Here is a 21,429-nt window from a genome sequence, read left to right as displayed (position 1 = left end):
TGGCTCAGGTTCTTCTGGCATTGCAGTAGGAAGACTGGATGGTGCTGATCGATTTACAGGATGCGTATTTTCACATTCCCATCCGGAAGTCGCATAGGAAGTCTTTGTTTTACGGTGGGGTCTCAACACTACCAGTTTGCGGTCCTTCCATTCGGTCTTGCTTCCGCACCTCGGGTCTTCACAAAGGTGATGGTGGTGGTGGCAGCACATCTCAGAAGTTCGAGGATTCCTGTTTTCCCCTATCTGGACGACTGGCTACTCAAAGCAAAGTCGCCAGAGATGGTGCTGCCTCACTTGCAAGTAACAACACGACAGTTGTTCGACTTGGGGTTTTCAATAAATGTACCCAAATCTCACCTGGTGCCCTCTCAGTGCAACCGGTTCATAGAGGCAGTACTGGACCCTACTGTGAGTAGTGCCTTACCTCCCCTATAGAGGATTCAAGACATCCAGTCTATGATTCCACTTTTCAGAATGGAGCAGCTGTTCCAGTCCTGAAGGTCTTGCGTTTGCTCGGTCTGTTCGCTTCCTGCATACTGTTGGTCAACTATGAACGCTTTCCACTGAGGGCCCTCTAATGGTGCCTCCGCAGGCAATGGTTTCAATACAACGGCAATCTCAAAGAAGTGGTCCGGATCTCCAGAGACACTGCAGCGGATCTGTTATGGTAGAGTGTTTTGGGCAATCTGTCTCAAGGGAAGCAGTTTCAGCCTCCCTCACCGGTGACCACAGTGATATCGGATGCCTTCATTCTAGGGTGGGGAGCTCATCTGATGGATCTGGCGGTCAAAGGTCTTTGGTTTCTAGAGGAAAGATTGTTTCACATCAATCTTCTGGAATTGCGGGCGATAAGTTTGGCTTTCAAATTCTTTCTTCCCTCCCTTCGCGGTCAGTTGGTCCAGGTCCTGACGGACAACACTACTGCGATGTGGCACATCAACAAACAGGGAGGAGTAGGGTCGTATCTTCTTTGCAGAGAGGCTCTGCGGCTCTAGTCCTGGGCTCAGGACAATCAGATTTGCGTGACTGCAAATCATCTGGCCGGAGAGCTGAATGTGTGTGCAGACAGTCTCAGTCAGCAGTACTCGGCTGATCACGAGTGGTGCCTCCATTCAGAGGTAGTTCATCACAGTTTAATGGTGTGGGGGGTTTCCTCAGTTGGAACGGTTTCCCACTCATGAGAATGTGCACTGCCCGTCCTTTTGCAGTATCCGATGCAGGGAGTGTTGGGGGACACGTTGCAGTTAGATTGGGGCTCACAGCTTCTTTTCTGGTTTCCTCCCAAACCCCCTTGATTCCTCGAGTACTGAGGGAGATTTGCAAAGACCGGGCCTAAGTCATATTGATCGCCCCGGATTGGCCATGAAGGGTGTGGTACACTGACCTCCTTAACCTCATCGCACCCTCTGCTCCATCTTCCTCGACAGGGCAGACCTCCTCGCACAATTTGCAGGGGTGGGTTCTACACCCCCACCTCAAGAGCCGGCACCTTCATGCTTAGAGATTTAAAGGGGTAACGTGTACTCTCTCTCTCCCCGACCAGATGTGGTGGATGTTATTTTATCGACCAGGAGACACGCCACCAAATCTATTCTAGTAGGTGGGCCAAGTTTGTTAAATGATGTGGAGAGATATTGAATGATCATTTGCAGGCCCATTTACCTGATATTCTGAGTTTTTCTCTGCCCTTGGCACAACAGGGTTGTGCAGTATCTACTGTTAAAGGATACTTACCTGCCTTGTCAGCGTTTCTCTGTTTACCAGATCAACCCTCTTTATTTAAATCTCCCATAGTTATAAGATTCATTAAACGTCTCACAAATAGAATTCCTCCACTCACTTTATCATGTTTCAGTGGGATTTAAATGTGGTTCCCACTATCTTAATGGGTTCCCCCTTTGAACTTTTACAGAGTTGCCCCTTAAGGTTCTTAGCGTTTAAGACAATTTTTCTGGTTGCAATCACTTCCGCTAGGAGGGTGAGAGAGTTGCAAGCTCTTTACTCCAAGCCTACATTTACATCATTCCATGTGGATAAGATGGTTCTTAGGACCAGAGCTGCTCTCCTGCCTAAGGTGGTCTCTCCTTTCCACCTATGGCAATCTATCACTTTACCAACTTTCTATCCTTCCCCTCACCCTTCTAAGGAGGAGAGACTTCACCGCCTGGAACCTAAAAGGGCGGTGAGCTTCTACCTAGACAGGACTAAGGACTTCAGGTTGGATAACCAGCTCTTCATCAGATATGTGGGCAAGATGAAGGGAAAGGCTGTCCACAAAACAACGCTGTCCAGGTGGATCATCCTCTGTATATAGATCTATCTGCTACGCCTTGGCAAAGAAGGAGCCTCCTGAAGGTATTCGAGCTCATTATAAACCAGAGCAAAGGCTTCTTCTTCGGCTTTAGCTAGAGGTGTTCCTATTGTAGATATCTGAAAGGCGGCAACTTGGGCCTCCCTCCACACTTTTGCAAAGCACTATTGCTTAGACTTGGAGGTGAGGAGGGATGGCCATTTTGCACGTTCTGTGCTACAGGATTTTTTGGTTTAGGTAGGCAGGCACAACCGCCAGGAGTGGGACTGCTTGGGGGTTCAATTAAAAAGGTGAAGAATCCACAGGCAGATGTATCCATCAGAACAACAAGTTACTTACCTTCGGTAACGCCTTTTCTGGTGGATACAGTATCTGCCTGTGCATTCCTCACTAACCCACCCGCCTCCCTGTTGCCTGCCTGCTTATACTGAAAAATAATGATTTATGGTTTAAATCAAGTTATGCTTGGCTTTGGTAAATGTCCAGTTTTGGCTATGTTTGTATACTCTGTATAATTGTACAGTGTGTCGTTTCACTGGGCCGCCTCGAAGGAACGGAAAAAATGGGTGAACTCACGTCTGCACGCCGACAAGGTCTTCTTATGGCTCTGTTGACGTCACGCGAAGTCGCATGCGGAGCCGTTCCATTCTGAGGTCCTTACCGACGTAGGAGAGCTGAGAAGAAATGTCTCCATGGAATGTTGTGCATTGGGGTGATTCAAAAGGTGAGGAATAAACAGGCAGATACTGTATTCCCAGAAAAAGCATTACTGAAGCTTAGTAACTTGTTCATCTTCTCAATAGCCACAGACACCATACTCCTCTTTCGTGGCTTGTTCACAGCAATCAGCATTATGCAAATTATTGTAACTTGTCTTACTTAAAACTGGTCATGAACAATTTTCTAGTTCAAGGGCTGCACTTTTCTCAGCTTCTCTATATTTTGGTAATTTTCTTATCTTTGCTGAGCTGCAAATTTATCAAACTCCACAACTATGAAAGTCAAGGCTTTATTCTATGGGTTTATCAGTGACAATTCTTGCATAACAATGCCACGGAGGTATGCATTAGATTCAGGAACTTAGTAAAGTGTCCTCTCTATTTGTGACAGCACTGTAAATCCGAACACTCACTATCCCTGTTTGAAGAGTGGGCAAAGACAAAGCTTTATAATGCTTTGCTCTTCTACATTCAATGTATAGAATTTGCCCCCTGAAAACCTGCACCGCTTCCTCTTACATGAAGCAGCATCAAGAAGTTGCCCTCTTTAGTCTATGCAATGTTTGTATTGTCAAGAGGAGGCTAAAGGAGTACATGCTTTTTGTGTTTTCAACAGATAACTCACTTCTAGCAGCTATAAAATGTTTAGTGGTGTTTACCACCCATTTTGGTTTGGGTGCTACTGACATAATGACATATCGCCAATACACAGCAAACATGGATCCAGTATGAAAATCTACATATTAAGCCACAGAAAGTGATTTACACCTCAGACTACAAGATGGCAAATATACCGCCTTCATCAAATCAAACAAAATTAAATTTTTACGACCAAGCTCAAACAAGAAATAAGGACCATGGAAAGTGGCATAAGATTATATGATGGCTGATGGCCCATGACAGGAGGACACTGTTGTATGCCCTTTCCCTGGTGTTGCTTTGAAAGTTAGTTCTGCTAATGTTTTGAAATTTATGAAATATATATAATAAACTGAAGAAAAAAAAGCATAATCCTCACCCCTGTCCCCTAAATTGAATTGAAATTGTCCATTACAAAAGTAGAACATTTTATACTTTTTATGAATATTAGTGCAAAGGTAATTTTAGAAAATGTGTTTTTTTCTGCCTGGCGTCTCTGGAGGCCCATTTGCTCTCCCACTTCTGCTTGTCAGTAATTAACATTTGAAGAGATGTGAATGGGTGTGAAATTGCTCCTAGGAATAAGCAATAGACTGACGTGAAGGGCCAGAGATGATCCCTCAGAACCTGACAGAATATGCAGTGTCAAATGCTGTTTGACAGGTCTGCTGGGGCTTTATATATAACTCTTGGGGCACACTTCAAATTGGGAGAACGGGATAATAAACAATTCTTGTGTATCCACTGTCTGATTACTGCAAACTCCTTTGTTCTACCAGATGTCTGTCTCTGGGTTTATAGGGGGTACAGGGACTACCCCAAACTGGATTTAGTTTCAGATGGGGGGGATACTATGATTACAAATAAGACACTCCCCACACACACCCTCAGAGCCGCAGTTTAGAGTGGCCAAAGACTTCTGCTATCTTGAAAATGCCCAGAGTGGGTAGTTTTAGCCCTAGGGCTTTTACACCATTTATGAGGATGCGCTCATGAGTCACCAACACACACTAGCTCATGCCAGGCATATATATGGCGTCTTCAGGCACCCACCTCAGCACACTCCTGGACCTGAAGAAGATAAGAAGATCCTGAATCTGCTGTCTGCAACCTGGGAAGAACTCTAGAGGGCCAGACCAGCTCTATCTTGTACACAAAATGAAGAGGTGGACTCCAAGGATGATAAAGTTGACCTCCAGTTAGAACTAAGGGACAACAAGCTACAAGAGGCCTTTGCATATAACTGTACACCTGGACAACTGGACCTGGAATGGATCCTGCTGTTTGGCCTCTGCCTGACCTGCCTCCCCAGAGGTCCTAGAGGGATTCAGCAGTGTACGTCTGTTGTGGATTGGGTCTTAAAGGGCTAAAGCAGAAGGTAAAGTCTTTGACCAGGATGAGCCTGGTTGGTGTATCCGCCAGGAGCTCGATCGCGGTGAGCGTCAAATTGATGATACACCAGCCGAGAAATCCAGTTTGTATGTGATGCTAGCTAGCGCTTCATCAAGCATTCTGCCAATAATGTATTCACCTGCTGCAGCCTCTCAAGTATCTGAGATTGGTTTAAGACAACCTCCATACAATTTCTCGAACTTTCAGCTTTTCCCCTCTCAGCAAATATGTCACAATTTCTAGGATTTTCCTATTTGAGAATCCTTTACAGAATACACAATTTCTAAATCAGTGATATACAACACCTCTTGCTCATATTTTGCATTCACAAACTCTTCTCCATTTTTGCCCCAAACCCCATTTAGAATAATTCAGTTGCATGCAACATCATTGGTTTCTCAATTCTGCTGAAACTTGGTATCTGACCAAACTGCAGACATTCGTGCTCCAAAACAAACATTGACGCACAACTTACTTACCTTCGGTAACGATATATCTGTAAGAAACATTAGTTAGTGATCGATTCCTTACCTTAGAATTACCCCCAGGCGTCAGACTAGATCTGGAAAGTTTTCGTAAGCAGTACCCCTGCGCGTCAGAAGGTGTCGTCATGCGGCTCCGTGTCAGTCGTTGGCGCCGTGGTCGCCGAGATAGAATAGATACCCCAGCAATACCAACCCCGGTGGTGGGTCTGCGAACCAAGATCACACCAGGAAGTCCCGGAGAACAGAACGGCCAAAGAAGCCATCTCTCCGGACTTGGCTGTCCAGGCAATAATGTTTAGTAAAAGTGTGCAACGAGGCCCACATAGCTGCCCGACAGGTGACTTGTAAGGGGACACCACGTCCCAATGCCGTAGTGGCACCCGTCGCCCTGGTAGAATGGGTGCGCAGCCCCACTGGAGGCTCCTTTTTTCCAGAGAATAACAGGCTTTAATACACAAGACGACCCAGTGGGAGATAGTCCGCTTGTGTACGGCCCGACCTTTCTTGGCGCCTACGTAGCCAACAAAGAGCTGGTCATCCACCCAGATGTGTTGTGTGCGATGCAGGTAAAATGAGAGTGCACGTTTTGGGTCCAGACGGTGGAGCCTCTCTTCCTCTCTGGAAGGATGCGGAGGCAGAAATAAGGTGGGCAAAGTGATGGTCTGCCCGATGTGAAAGGCAGTGACAACCTTTGGCAGAAAGGATGGACGTGTCCTGAGCACAACCTTGTCCGTATGGACAGACAGAAAAGGAGGTTTGCAAGAAAGAGCCTGGAGCTCACTCACTCTCCTAGCAGAGGTGATGGCAACTAGGAAAGCAGTCTTCAAAGTTAACAGACAAAGAGGACAGTTGTGAAGTGGTTTAAAGGGCGCGCACATTAAATATGTGAGAACTAGGTTCAAGTCCCACTGTGGCATTATGAAGGGAATAGAAGAGAAAAGATGAGTAATGCCTTTGAGAAATCTATTAACAACAGTGGACTTGAAAAGAGAAAGCTGATCAGGAAGCCTAAGAAAGGCTGAAATAGCAGAAAGGTAGCCCTAGATGGTGCCCAGAGCCCAGAGCAGAGCCCTACTGGGCCAAAGAAAGAAGGAACAGTAGGACTTCCGAAAGAGGGGCAGAAAGCCTTTGCTGTGCACCATGCCACAAACTTGTCCCACCTGCATGTGTATACCAACTTAGTGGAGGGACACCTGGCTGCCAGAATGACATCACAGACTTCAGGAGGCAAGTCGAAAGGAATCAACTGCCGCTGCTCAATCTCCACGCAAAGAGGTGGAGACTGGACAGGTTCGGGTGGAGGACCGTCCCCTGCTGCTGCGACAGAAGATCCTCCCGAAGAGGCAGTCGGATCAGAGGATCGATGGTCATACTGAGTAGCTCGGGATTCCAAACTCTTCGAGCCCAGTCAGGAGCCACAAGAATGACGTGGACCCGGTCGCACCTGATCTTCTTCAGCACTCTGGGCAGAAGTGGTATAGGCGGAAAGGCGTACAACAGACTGCAACTCCATTTGCGACGAAAAGCGTCGCCTAGCGAGTGCTGCCTTGGAAATTCCAATGCGCAGAACTGCTGACATTGCGCGTTCTCTTCGGGGGCGAATAGATCTAACCAAGGCTCTCCCCACTGTTGAAAGAGACCTTGCGCCACCTTCGAGTGAAGACGCCATTCGTGATCCATCATGCACCTGCGGCGGAGTTCGTCCGCCCTGGCATTCAGTGAACCTGCCAGGTGTTGAACCACCAGGGAAATGCCCTGATGTTCCAGCCATGTCCAGAGGCGCAGAGCCTCCTGACATAGGGTCCACGACCCCAACCCACCTTTTTTGTTGCACTACCACATGGCGTTGGTGTTGTCTGTGAACACCTGCACTACTCTCCCCTTGACAGAGGGAAGGAATGCCTTCAGTGCAAGTCGGATCACCCGGAGCTACACAAGGTTGAAATGGAGTCTGGACTTCGCCAGAGGCCTCTGACCTCCGCCTCTCCCATGTGGCCGCCCCATCCCAGGAGGGACTCATCCATCACCACTGTGTGCTCCGGTTGGGGAAGGGAGAGAGATCTGCCATTGACCAATGCCAGTTCGTGAGCCACCACTGCAATTGTTGTGCAGTGCCCTCAGAGTTCTGGACGTAATCGGACAGGTTCCCCTGATGCTGTGCCCACTGGAACTTCAGGTCCCACTTCAGAGCCCGCATATGCTATCTGGCATGATCGACCAGCAGGATGCAGGAGGCCATGAGGCCCAGCAGCCTCAGGGTCATCCTGACCGAAACCCAGGATAGAGGCTGAAAGATCGGAATCAGAGCCTGAATATCCTGGACTCGCCGTTCGGGAGGATAGACCTGAAAGTGCGTCGTATCCAGAACCGCTCCGATGAATTGGAGCTTCTGAGAGGGCATCAGGTGCGACTTTAGCACATTGATGGAGAACACCAGCAAGTGCAGGAGGTCGGCCGTAGTCTGGAGGTGGGAGACGACTGTACGGGGCGAGCCCGCCTTCAGCAGCCAGTCATCAAGATAGGAGAAGATTGGAACCCCTGATCTGCGTAGATGAGCTGCGACCACCGTCATCACTTTCGTGAACACCCGAGGGACGCCAAAGGGTAAGGCCAAAGGGGAGCAAGGTAAACTGAAAGTGCTCGTGGCCTACCATAAACCGCAGGTAACGCCGGTGGGCCGGCAGGACGGGAATGTGGAAATATGCGTCCTGCAGGTCCAACGCTACCATCCAGTCTCCAGGGTCGAGGGCAGACAAGACCTGAGCCAGAGTAAACATCTTGAACTCCTTCTGGAGGAAGCGTGACGTCCCTGGGGTCCAAGATAGTACGCAGGCCCTTGTCCTTCTTGGGCACCAGAAAGTAGTGGGAGTAACAACCACGTCTTACTTCTGGCGCAGGAACACGCTTGATGGCCCCCTTGGCCAAGAGGGCCGCGACTTCCTGTTGAAGAAGTGCCACGTGATCCCCCGACCTGAAGTGGTACTGGGGTGGCATGCTGGAGGGGCAGTCTCGAAGGGGAGGGAGTAGTCCCTTCGGACTATTTGTAAAACCCACCTGTCCGAAGTAATGGTGTGCCAATGGGGGAGGTGATGGCGAATCCTGTCAACCACTGGAGTTTGATGGTCCTGAAAAAACAGACTAGGAAGGTTTGGAGGCAGTGGTGGCTGGGGTGGAGGTTGACTGACCCACCCGCTGGCCTCCTGACCCGGCTTGGCGGGACCCATGTCCGCGCTGAGACTGTTGCTGCGCAGGCCTGTGGCTCTGAAGCGAATGTTTCGGGGCGCCCCTTGCTTGGCCACGAAAGGAGCGAAAAGCAGAAGGCGGAGGAGGGCGCGTGGCGGAAAGGCCCAAGGACTTGGCCGTAGCCCGCGAGTCCTTAAAGCGCTCCAACGGACTATCTGCTTTGTTGCCGAAAAGGCAAATGCCATCAAAGGGCATGTCCATCAGTGTGTTCTGGACATCCCCAGAAAAAACAGTTGTCCTCAGGCAAGCGTGGCGACGGAGCGCCACTGTCGTGGAAATCGCCATGCGGTGTCACGGCCACAACGAATAGTGAACTTGGCCGCATCCCTCCCTTCAGCAATAGCTTGAGAGAGCACTTTCCGGGCGTCCTCCGGATATTGAGGCAGCACGCGCGCCACCGTATTCCACACAGAGTGGGAATAACGGCCCAAGAGGCATGTGGTGTTCACAGACCGCAGCCTTGAACTGGCGGAAGAAAAAATCTTCTTACCGAAATGCTCCAGTTTCTTGGATTCCCTGTCCGGTGGAGCGGTAGGGAATGCGCTCGGGGACGCTGAGGCTTCAACAACCAAGCTCTCAGGGGTGGGGTGTTGGGAAAGGAAAAGGGGGTGGCTCAGGGCCGGGCGATGGTGTCGGGCCACGTTCCTATCCAAAGGAGCCCCTGTGTTAGGCCTGGATCAGGAGCCCAAAAGAACGTCCGAAAGTGCATTGTTAAAAGGCAGCAGTGGCTCCACAGAGGTAGCTGCCGGCTGAAGCACTTCTGTCAGGAGGCTAGTCCTGACGGCCACTGTAGGGAGCTCGAGGTGGAGTGCCTCGGCCGCCTACGCAACACCACTGCGTAACTTGCATCCTCCTCCATAGCCATGGTAGGAGGAGATAGCATGCCAAGGTCAGGAGAGGTATCAAGACCACTGGCATCCCCCAACTCCTTTGCCCAGTCTGGGTCAAACTCACATTGCGCTGCGAGAGAGGGTCCTCAGACCCCTCCCAGTTCTCCCCTTCCACCATAGGCTGATAAACAGGCCAAAAATAAGGAGATAGGGATAGAAATCCCTCATCGGCGTCGGAATCAACGTTGAGCGACGCGGGTCTGGCGCCATGTCCACATCCGGGCTGAAACTGGGGGCGACGTCGTCCGTGGGCCGGGTGATGTCAGAGGTGGTGCTGGTGTGGTTGGCGTCGGTGGAGGTGTCACAAGGTCAACTGGCATCGACCGGGATCCGAGCCTGGATCCATGGGGGTCCTGCGGCGCCGGGCCGGAGCCGACAGCTATGCCGGAGGAGCCGGAGCCGCCAGCAGTAAAGAGCTAGGACCCCCAGTCGCGCCCGAAGGCGACGCGGTGGGACCCGACAGCACAAAGAGGCGAGCCATGGCTTACAGAAATTCCTGCAGCTGGAGTCGCCGACGGACCCGGGAAGGGCGGGTAGGCCAGCGGTGACTGCGCAGGCTCCGCCGGAACCGCGGGGGAGGCACCACCCTCAGCCGCATCGCACAACGGGTGAGGGGAAGTCGGAGAGCGATGGCGCTTCTTCGACTTCTTTGAGTGCTTCGTCTTACCTGACCCCGAGTGCGAGGACTTCGATCCCGATGATCAGTGGTGGTGGCTCCACGACCGGTCCCTCGACCTCCCACGGGACCAGGACCTTGAATGGCACTGAGCCGACATCCAGACTTCTTGCAACTTTTGGGACCGCTCCTGCAAAGTCTTCGGCGCCATGGCCCGGCAGTCGGAGCACGACTTGGGGTCCTGGTCCAGGCAGTAAAGACACACGCGGTGCGGGTTCATCACCGGCAACATTCGATGACAGTCCCCGCAGGTCCTGAAGCCGGGCATCCCTACTGCACCAGGAGTCGATCGACTTGAAAAACAGAGGCAAAAAGCCTCGAAAAAAACTCAGTTAAAAAGTGGCTGGGGGTACCGCTCTCTTCGGATCTGCGCTTGCTGGTGCAGAAAAAGAAAGAACTGACGTCCGCGCGCGAGGGCGGCATCTAAGTAGCTGCCGCAACGTCATCTCGGCGACCACGATGCCAACGACGGACGCGGTGCCGCACGACGCCACCTTCCGACGCGCAGGGGTACTGCTGATGAAAACTTTCTGGATCCAGTCTGATGCCTTGGGGTAATTCTAAGGTAAGGAATCTATCACTAACGTGTTTCTTTCAGATCATTAATACACTTTGGATGCCTCAAGCAGGAAGCTGTGAAACGTTTTTTGAAAAAAATGTACTAGACTCTAGTGATCAAAAGGTTTCATACAAACCCCAGCATATCTGCAAAGTTGTACAAGTCATCAGAAAACTGCTGCAAGTCAACATTATGGACAGGAATCATCTAGATCACCACTAGGCATGCTTCAGACATACGCAAGGCTCTCACTTACAATTAAAGCATCTCCTTGAGAAGCAAGCTAAAGGTATACAAGCCATCTTTAGCATCCTAGACCTGATCTGTCACAGGGTATTACTAATATTGATGGGAGATTGTTAGCTGCATAAGGCTCATGTGTAGCCTGGCTAACATCTAACACCACAAACAAGTAAATATCTTCTTCTTTCTCTCCCACATCCCCGAACAGGATAAAAGTGTTCAACAGTCCCCCTAGCTATCCTTTCTGATTTAATGACACTCAGTGTCCCTTGAAGATATCATCAGGTACTTTAACCCTCCATTCTAAAATAATGTAGGATGATGACAGTCAGGTAGATTGTTTGAGTAAGCCCAGGGCAATACATGATAGCATTTCCCTTATGCACACTAATAAGCACATTCACCTTCCCTAAAAGTTGGGCAGAAGCAGAAGACTAACAACCAAACTAGCCATCAAAAGCAGCAAAATATACATTACAATCCTTGGCACACTCTATTTAGCATCAACTGATTCTTGAACTGACATTCTGGCAAAGTAAGTGTCCTATAATTCAAGATGGTTATCTTTATGTTGAGCTTTACAAAGCCTGAAAAAGTACCTCCATCAGGAACCTCATTCATTTCTCCACTTTGAATCTCCAAGCTATCTTGAGCAGAATCATTATTATTTTCCTGGGATAAACTAAACAAACTACCCAGAAAGCAGATCCCTAAACTCAGTATATTCAAAGAACGTAAAACAGAATGAAACATCTGCGGCCTACACCAAATCTACCTTGAAAGATCAACAATGGTTACCTATTGGGGCCCATGTCAAAAGCCTATGTCTTAGGTGAATGTCCTTGTTGTTAGATTTCTTTTTACCTAGAAAACTTAAAGGTTTACAGATCTTCTATGATTAAATATATTTCAGTGGTATGATGTGGTAAATAAAATAAATACACAAGGGAGTAAAATAAATGAAAAAAATCCAAGTTGGTTTGAATCACATGCCAAGGCTCAACTCAACAAGGATACTTCCATTCCACAATATAGGATAGATGAGTGCGTACTGATCAAGCAAATAAGTATCTACAAAGGCAAAGTTAGTGTCTCTGTAATAGTCAAAGACACAAAGGATTCTGAAGTTTTTATGGCAAGCCACCTGATCTGCATCTCTTCCGCATCATCAGTGACAGACGAGCATCATAACTTAAAATCCACTCTAAAGATGAAAAACATTTATTAAGCTCTCAATTTTAAACAGGTTGCACTCTGATATAATTGCTAGCAGCTTCTTCGCCCTCTTAGTTTCTTCAAGTAAGAATATTGTTAAACAGGTTACTCAGCGCAAAGGTGACACTGTGATAACTCAAGGACTCAAAGCAAAAGATAAACAAAACTTGCAAAGTAGTTTGCCTACCACACACTTTGTTATGAGAACCTACCTATTCCATGGACAGTGTTGTAATCAATATCTGTGCCACATACATAGGCTCCAAAGTGTGCTGAGGACAGGAGAAGGCCACCTGCAAAACAGTAACACATTAGCTGCTAAGATGCAATAGAGGTGTAAGCCCTCCAAGTAAATCTAGTTTTCATTATCATATCTTTGGAGAGTTTAGTCTTGTACGTTTTTGAAATTTTGATGATGAATCACAATAGTAGTTCACATGTGTGTGGCAATGTGTTGCAAAAATGTCAAATACAATAAAGCCCCAAGTCAATAGCCTCTTCATTGTAAGCTCTAATACACGAGCAGGTGTTTCCTTCTTCTTGTTCACCCTTAACATTTGCCATAATTTGAATGACTGAGTTTTGGTCTGTTCACTGTACGCAATCAGAACCCATAATACAACTAATAGTTAAAAAAGCACTAGGAAAAGAGGTATGGTTTTCTAAAATGCAAATGTTTAGTATAAGGGAAGAAAAAAAAAGCAAGCACACTGTACCTTCAGCTCATTACTGTCCGCATCAATTGGAGCAACATAATTTATTTAGCAATTTAAAGATTTTGAAAGCCACATTGCACCAATGCAGAGGACAGGGCAGTGGCGTGGAATGCAGTGACATACAGTGCAGTGCCCTAGAATAGAGTAGTGTAAAGTAGAGTAGAGTGGCATAGAGTGCAGTGGCTTAGAGTAGTGTGCAGTGGTATAGAGTGGTACAGAGTGCAATGGCGTAGAGTGCAGTGGTGCAGATTAGAGAGGCATAGAGTGCAATGGAGCAGAGTGCAGGGGCATTGAGTGCAGTGGCATAGATTGGTGCAGATTAAAGTGGAGTAGTATGCAGTGGTGCTGAGTAGTGTGTAGCTGCAAAGAGTATAGTGGAGTAGAGTGGTGCAGAGTAGATTGGAGTGGCGTAAAGTGCAGCGGTGAAGAGTCGAGCAGAGTGGCATATAGTGCAGTGCTGAAGGGTAGAGTTGCGTATAGTGCAGTGCCACAGAGCAGTAGCGCATAGTGGTTCATAGTATAGTGGCGCAGAGTACAGTGACGTTGAGTAGAGTGGCGTAGAGTAAAGTAGAGTGAAGTAGAGTGCAGTGGCATAAAGCGCAGTGGCGTGGAGTGGTTGCACAGTAGAGTGGCGTAGACAGCAGTGGCATGAGGTGCAGTGACCTAGAAAAAAGTGCTGCAAATTAGAGTACAGTGGCATAGAGTTGTGCAGAGTAGAGTGTCGTAAAGTGCAGTGGCATACAGTGCAGTGGCGCAGTGTGGTGCAGTGTAGAGTGGCACAGAGTGCAGTGGAATAGAGTAGAGTGGTGCAAAGAAGAGCAGAGTTGCATAGAGTAGAGTGGTGTAGAGCAAAGTAGCATAGAGTTCAGAGGCATAGAGTAGTGCTGAGTAGAATCCATCCTCCGCCTGTCTTATGAGGCGGGATGACCGCCGCAAAAAGACAGGCGGAAAGGGATTCTGTAATCGCAGGCACAGCCGCAATGCTGCCCTGTGTCCTGGTTCCGCAAGGCGGGCGGAAAAGGACCGCCTTACGGAACCGTGGCGGATGGACTTTCCGCAGACACATTGGGATTCCCACTGCCATCCTAATTTGGCAGTGGGAATTTCCTGTGTGATGGCGGCAGGACCGCCATTCGCCGGGCCGGCGGTGGCGGTCCTTCCACCATCATAATGAGCCCCTTAGTCCAGGCTCCAGGGGAGGGAAGTGCGAAGAGTAGAGTGGTGCAGAGAGGAGTAGAGTGGTGTAGAGTGCAATAGCGTGAAGTAGAGTGGTGCAGAGTAGAGTTGCACAGAGTGCAGTGGGCTAGAGTAGAGTGGCATAGAGGTGTGGTGCAGCGGCCAGAGCGACTGACTCCGGAGCGCAGGGCTCCCGGTTCAATCCCTCGCGCCAGGGACAAGTCCGCTCTGTATCATCTGACTCTGGGCAATAACTCACTTAATCTCCCCGACGTATGGCGTAGAGTGCATTGGCGTAGAGTGCAATGGCACACAACAGAGTGCAGAGGCGAACAGCAGAGTTGTGCAGAATAGAGTGGCCTTTAGTAGAATGGTGTTGCGTAAAGTGCAGTGGCCTAGAATTCAGATACGTATAGTAGGGTGGTGCAGAACAGTGTTGTAGAGTGCAATGGCATAAAGTGCAGTGGTGTGAAGTGGTGCATAGTAGAGTTGCACAGAGTGTAGTAGCATAGAGTGCAGTGGCCTAGAATAGAGTGGTGCACAATAGAGTAGAGTGACCGAGAATGCAGTGGCACACAGTAGAGTGGTGCAGGGTAGATTACAGTGGCGTAGAGTGCAAAGGCTAAGAGTGCACTGATGCAGAGTAGAGCAGAGGTTATGTAGAATGCAGTGGTGTGGAGTGCAGCAGTACAGTGTAGAATAGAGTGGCGTAGAGTGCAGTGGCATAGAATGCAGTGGTGCTAAGTAAAGTAGAGCAGCGTTGAGTGCAGTTGCATAGAGTGGCATGGTGGGAAGTGTAGTGACGTGGAGTGGCATAGAGTAGAGTGGTGCAGAGTAGTTTGGCATAGAGTGCAGTGGCAAAAAGTACAGTGGCATGGAGTGGTGCAGAGTAGAGCATAGTAGAATGCAGAGGCATAAAGTGCAGTGGTGAAGTGCAATGGCGTAGAGTGGTGCAGAGTAAATGGCAGTGGTGTAGAGTAGAGAAGCATAAAGTGTAGAGTAGAGTGGTGCAGAGAACAGAATGGCACAGAGTGCAATGATGTAGAGTAGAGTGGCATGAACTAGAATGGTGTAGAGTGTAGCGGCGCAGAAAACAGGACGGGGTGCGAGGGGTAAGAAGCAATATGGAAGGGGGACAGGTGGGAGGAAATAGATGCTACATGAATGGGGATATGGGAGATTAACTGAAAAAGCAAACACTCATATGGAAGGCGTGAACAAAAATAAAAAAACACTTTGTCTGTGCTTCAGAGGCGGGTCCAACGCATGAAGAGGACTTGATGCCTGCATGCCATGACAAACGGGGACGAACAAAATTATAGCAACACAGAAGCTAACAAATAGTAAGCTATTGGGGGGGCTGTAAGCCAACTGTAACTAAACAACATATCTCACAGAGACAGCGCATGCCCTGTCCAGGTGAAACCTTCAAAGGAAGGACATTAACCAATGCTTTATTTTCACAGCCCTTCCAATGTTTTCAAAATTGCAGTACTCTAGGCTGCTCTAGCAAATTAAAGCACTACTTATGTTCTTGGTGCAACGCAACATTTCAGGTGGTTTTGCTTTAAATGAACCCTTTTCAATTCTTTAAACTTGGTGTGCTTTTTGATCATTTATTTCTTATCTCCGTTATCTTTCCGAGCGAACATTCGAAATGCTCTTCATAAGACAAATTACACTGAGGAAAGAAACACAGCTTATAATGCATTTTTGTATTGATTAAACACGTATTTCAAACCATTAGTCTCACAAATATTTTCTGCGAGTTGAAATGGAGCTTTGGGTTCCATGCTGGATCTCCACCCTTACTGTGAATTATTTATTGATGAGGAGTAAATAACTTCTGCTTAGTTTACCAACACTATGAGAATGTATCCACTGTGGATGCACTCATAGCACTTGCTTGAGCCTATGCTCCTGTCATTTTTAACCCCTTAACTGCTGGGCCTTTCCCTCACCAGTGCTGAGCCCTTTTTTGGCTATATGGGGTAGTTTCCGCTTAGGGCTCCATACATTTTTTTCCATATAAGTTATCCACGCTAACTTTGCGTCCGTTTTTCCCAACTTCCTGGGGATTCTAAAGGTACCGGAGGTTTTTTTATTCCTCTGGAGGGGACTGAGAAAACAGGCAAAATATAGCTAAACTCTGATTCTTGAGGGAAAGGTAGGAAAAAAGTGCTCTGAATTAGGTGTCTGCTTTTTTCCCTAAAAATGGCATCAACGAACAGTCTGCTGTGCTAAAGACATGATCTTCCTAGCTTCCAGGAACATGGAGAGCTGAATAATAAAACCTAATTTTTTACTACATTTTTCAAAGAGGTCGCCATTTTATTTTACTTATTTCTTGTGCTCTCAACCTACTTGCAGTTTGTGGTGGAAACCAGTGTGAAACCCATGAGTGATCCAGCAAAGCTAGAGATTTCTGAAAAGTAGACAACATTTTGAATTCAGCAAGGGGTCATATGTGTAGATTCCTCATGGTTTTCCCTAAGAAACTGTTACATTTAAGAAATATTGAAAATGAGTAGGAGAAAATACCCATTTGTGATGTTTTCATCTTTAACTTTTTTTGTTACAATGGCTGATTTTCATAAGCAATATACCATTACGTCCAGGGTTTGTAGGTTCTCCAAGAAATCAAGTTACCCAGAGCCACCAACTGAGCTGCACCGTACAAAGGTTTTTAATTGTGCACAGAGTATAGACCAATTCATACGGTGAAATATGTAGAATAAAAAATGGGTATCAAGAAAACATATGTATTTCTGAAATGGGCACAGATATGGAGTTCAAGAGCAGTGTTTATTTGCACATCTTTGAATTTGTTGGTACCCCCACCAGCATATGATTTAGAGGTTATTTTTCAAAATGCCTTCTTTCTTACATCCTGGCTTACATTTGGAAGCTACAAATGGAGCGAAATCCAATTGGTAATAACAAACGTTCTACTACTGTATGCTTCCACATTACTCCTGATTAAAATGGTAACTTACTTGGGTGTGTAGGGCTAGAGCATGCAACAGAAAACGTCCGAAAATGAAACATGGACACATCACGTTTTCTACTCAAAACAGACCCTTTGTTGCAAAGTGGGTAGCTGTGGATTTTAGGCCCTAGCTAGAGAAACCAAGCAAACTTGCACATATTTTTAAAACTAGACACCTAGGGAAATTCAGGCTGGGGTGACTTGCGTGGCTCTCACCATGGTTTTTTTTTTACCCAGAATCCTTTGCAAACATCAAACTCTGACTAAGAAAGCAAAAAAAACAAAAATTCTCATATTTCTGTGGTGGCAAGTTCTGGAAACCACTAACTTCCTTCCACCTAGCACTACCCCAAGTCTTCCGATAAAAATGGGAGCTCACTAGTGTGGGTAGGCCTAGTGCCCTAGACAGGAAACAGCACAAAATGCAACAATGACATCACATGTTTCCACTCAAAACTGACAGACAAGTTACTTACCTTCAGTGACGCCTTATCTGGTAGAGACATGATCTAGCCACAGATTCCTTACCCTTTGAACTTCCAGGCGTCAGACTGGATCCGGAAGATTTTTGATAACAGTAACCCCTGCACGGCGGTAGATGGTATCGGTATACTCCACGTCATGTCATCAGTGTCGTGTTCGTTGTGACATCCGGATTGTCAATATAACCGCCACTCTCGCGCGCTGATGTTAGTACTTTTCATGACTTTCCATGTCAGAAGCGCAGAGCCATGAAGTGGCTGACTATGGTGTGCTAGTAAAAAAGTAACTAGAGCCCTGAAGGGGAACAACCCTGACACTAAGAACAATTCTGAAATGCAGGGAAGATGGGTGGGTTGGTAAGGAATGTGCAGCTAGATCATGTCTCTACCAGATAAAGCATTACCGATGTTAAGTAACTTGTCCATCTGATAGAGACATCTAGCCGAAGATTCCTTACCTTTGAACAGATACCCAAGCAATACCTTCCCCAGAGGCGGGGCTGCGGAAAAGCTCTAAACCAGAAAATCCTGCAAGACAAAGGGGCCAAACAGGCCCTCCCTGCGAACTTGAGAATCCAGGCAATAGTGTCTGGCAAAAGTGTGCTGAGATGCCCATGTGGCCGCTCGGCAGATATCAGCAACTGGAACACCACGCTGGAGGGCTGTAGTGGCTGCTTTCGCCCTGGTGGAATGGGTCTTATGGCCTTCAGGAGGCTGTTTCTTCACTAAGGCGTAACATATTTTAATACAGAGGATAACCCAGCGTGATATGGTCCTCTTTTGGACAACACGCACCTTCTTTGCTCCCACGTACCCTATAATGAGTTGGTCATCCACCCGGAACTCTTTGGTGCGATCAAGGTAGAACGATAATGCTCTTTTTAGGTCCAGACAATGGAGACGCTCCTCTTCCTTAGAAGGATGTGTAGATGCATAGAAAGCGAGGCAGAATAACAGACTGTCTCAGATGTGTAAGGGTGTTACCACCTTAGGCAGAAAAGATCCCCTAGTCCAGAATACCACTTTGTCCAGAAAGACGGTCAGGTAAGGAGGCTGCAATGACAGTGCCTGCAGTTCGCTCACCCTCTTGGCAGAGTTGATTGCCACCAAAAAGGCTGTTTTGATAGTGAGCAGCTGTAGAGGGCAGTTGCGCCGCGGCTCAAATGGTACGCACATCAAAAAGATAAGAACCAAGTTAAGGTCCCACTGTGGCATAAAAAAAGGGGAAGGGGAAATAAATGGGTTAACACCTTAAAAAATCTCTGCACAAGATGGGATTTAAAAAGTGAAGGCTGATCTGGCTGCTGAAGAAAGACAGATAGGGACGAAATGTAGCCCTTCAGAGTGCCATGAGCAGTGCCCTGTTATGCCAAGTAAAGAAACAGTAGAACATCTGACAGAGGCAGATAAGGGGTCAATAGACCTTTCTGTACAATATTTACATAATTTGTTCCATCGGTAGGCATATACCGACTACGAGGAGGGACAACTGGCTGACAGGATAACTTTGCATACTTCAGCAGGAAAAGCTGTCAACACTTGCCGCTCAATCTCCACACAAGGAGGCGGAGAGTGCACAGGTTCGCGTGGGGAACCCTCCCCTGCTGCTGAGACAGATCTTCCCAAAGGGTCAGCCTCATCGGAGAATCGATGCTCATAGCTAGAAGCTCGGGATACCAGAATCTCCGTGCCCTGTCTGGAGCCACAAGAACGACTTGTGGACGGTCGCGCCTGATCTTCTTGAGCACTCTGGGCAGGAGTGGTATGGGCGGAAAAGCGTACAGGAGGCCTGAGTTTCACGAAAAGGGTTACTGAGCGAGAGCCGCTTTGGAAACTGCAATGAGCAAAACTGCTGAAATTGCATTTTCTCTTTGGAGGCGAACAGATCTAACCAGGCTCTCCCCATCACTGAAAGAGTCCATGCACCACCTCCTGATGGACACTACTCCTGATCCGCGAGACAACGTCGGCTGAGTTCATTTGCTCTGGTGTTCAGAGAACCGGCCAGAAGTTGAACCACCCAAAAAATGACCTATTGTTTCAGCCAGGTCCAGAGACACAGGGCCTCTTGACAGAGGGTCCACGACCCCACACTGCCCTGTTTGTTGCAGTACCACATGGCGGTAGTGTTGCCCATGAACAAGCCTTCCCTTGATGGATGGTAACAAGGCTTTCAGTGCCGACCGGATCGCTTGAATCTCCAACAGGTTGATGTGGAGCCTGGCTTCTGCCAGAGACCAGAGTCCTCTGATGTCCACCTCCACCAGATGGCAACCCCATCCCAGAAGAGAACCATCCGTCACTACTGTGAGATCTGGATGGGAAAGGGAGAGGGGTCTGCCCCTTCCCTGGGGTGGGTACACTCTCTATTATGCCACCCTCCAGTGGGAGGGAGGCATGAGCCTGTCCCTGGATGGCTGAGACTCCGCGGGGACTGGGAGTTGTGCTTCACCTCCCCTCCCCCACCTGATGGGTAGAGTTGGCAGAGGTGGGCACACCTCTCTTCCTCACTTGTTTTTCCCGCCAGTTCTCCCGCCCAAAGTGGGGGTCAGAACCAGTGGGAACCAGGTGCTGAAAGCAGCAAGTGGCCTGGGCAAGTTCACAAAAGGCGGCAAGCCTTTGAGGCTTCCCCTTCGTGAACCCTGCCCATCCTGGGGGAGGAGGCTTGGCACCTCGACCCGGAATGTGCATTGTTTCAGGCCCCAGAGAGCAGCAGGCTCTCGAGTAGGGATCCAGAAACATGTCTGGTGGTAGCAGCTGAAAGCAGCCACTCTGCCTGGACACTAATGGTAGGTTAGTTTTCAGGGGGCATCTCTAAGATGCCCTGTGTGCATTTTTCATTAAATCCCAAACTGGCATCAGTGTGGGTTTAAACTGCTGAAAAGTTTGATACCAAACTTCTCAGTTTTCAGTGTAGCCATTATAGTGCTGTGGAGTTTGTTAATGACAAGCTCCCACTACCATATAGTCTTAATGGCAGCACTGCACTTACAATGTCTAAGAACGGACTTGGACACTGTAGGGGTACAGGGCTCATGCACCTGTAACCTCACCACTGGTATAGTGCACCCAGCTAGATGGGTGACTGATATATGCCAGGGCAGTGGGTTGTAGGCATGGCACACAGAGATGGGTGCCATGTGGACTCTTCACTTTGTTCTGCACCAAAAAGCCTGCAAAGGCAGTGTGTGAGTGTAAGGGTACAGAGCCTCTAAGGGTGGCACAATAAGTGCTGCAGGCCTTAGAGGCCTTCTCTGGTCACAGTGCCCTGGGTACCTTTGATACCATTTACCATGGGCTGACCTGTGGCCAGAGATGCCAATTGGGTTTAGGCTTCAATGCAGTTTTAGGGGAAAAACATAGGCCCTGGGTACCTGTTTAAAGGTGGTTCTGACCATCTGAACCGCCCGGGTTTTTCGCTTCACCTAATTGTTGAGCTTTTACTGTGGGAGAGCCTCATAAGTTGGGACTCACCCACAGTGAACTCATGATGAAAGAGACTGCATGTGGATTTTACTGGTGTCCTCCTGGTGAGACTAGGCCGCTGAGCTGCAGCCGGAGTAAGGGGCACTGGGCTGGTTACATGCAGACATGTGTGTACATGCATGTGCACAAGTGTAAGGGCTGCACAGGGGAGATTCCTGGCGTGCGCAGCCAGGAGCAGCTACAAATTGAATGGTGTGGCAGGAATTAT

The 21,429-nt window shown here is 48.2% G+C and overlaps 1 protein-coding gene across 1 annotated transcript in view; it reads right to left on the bottom strand.

Moving 5' to 3' along the window:
* TRMT11 (tRNA methyltransferase 11) overlaps positions 1-21,429 on the bottom strand; it is a 285,703-nt gene that overhangs the window by 132,760 nt on the left and 131,514 nt on the right. The window contains exon 8 of the mRNA XM_085611819.1: positions 12,585-12,665. Within this exon, the coding sequence (XP_085467945.1) occupies positions 12,585-12,665 (81 nt within the window). The remainder of the gene's footprint in view (positions 1-12,584; positions 12,666-21,429) is intronic.

This window comes from Triturus cristatus, chromosome 6, assembly GCF_964204655.1.
Source record: "Triturus cristatus chromosome 6, aTriCri1.1, whole genome shotgun sequence".
Classification (NCBI taxonomy): Eukaryota; Metazoa; Chordata; class Amphibia; order Caudata; family Salamandridae; genus Triturus; species Triturus cristatus.
The sequence above is the reverse complement of the archived record's forward strand: the minus strand, read 5'-3'. Positions and strand labels throughout refer to the sequence as shown.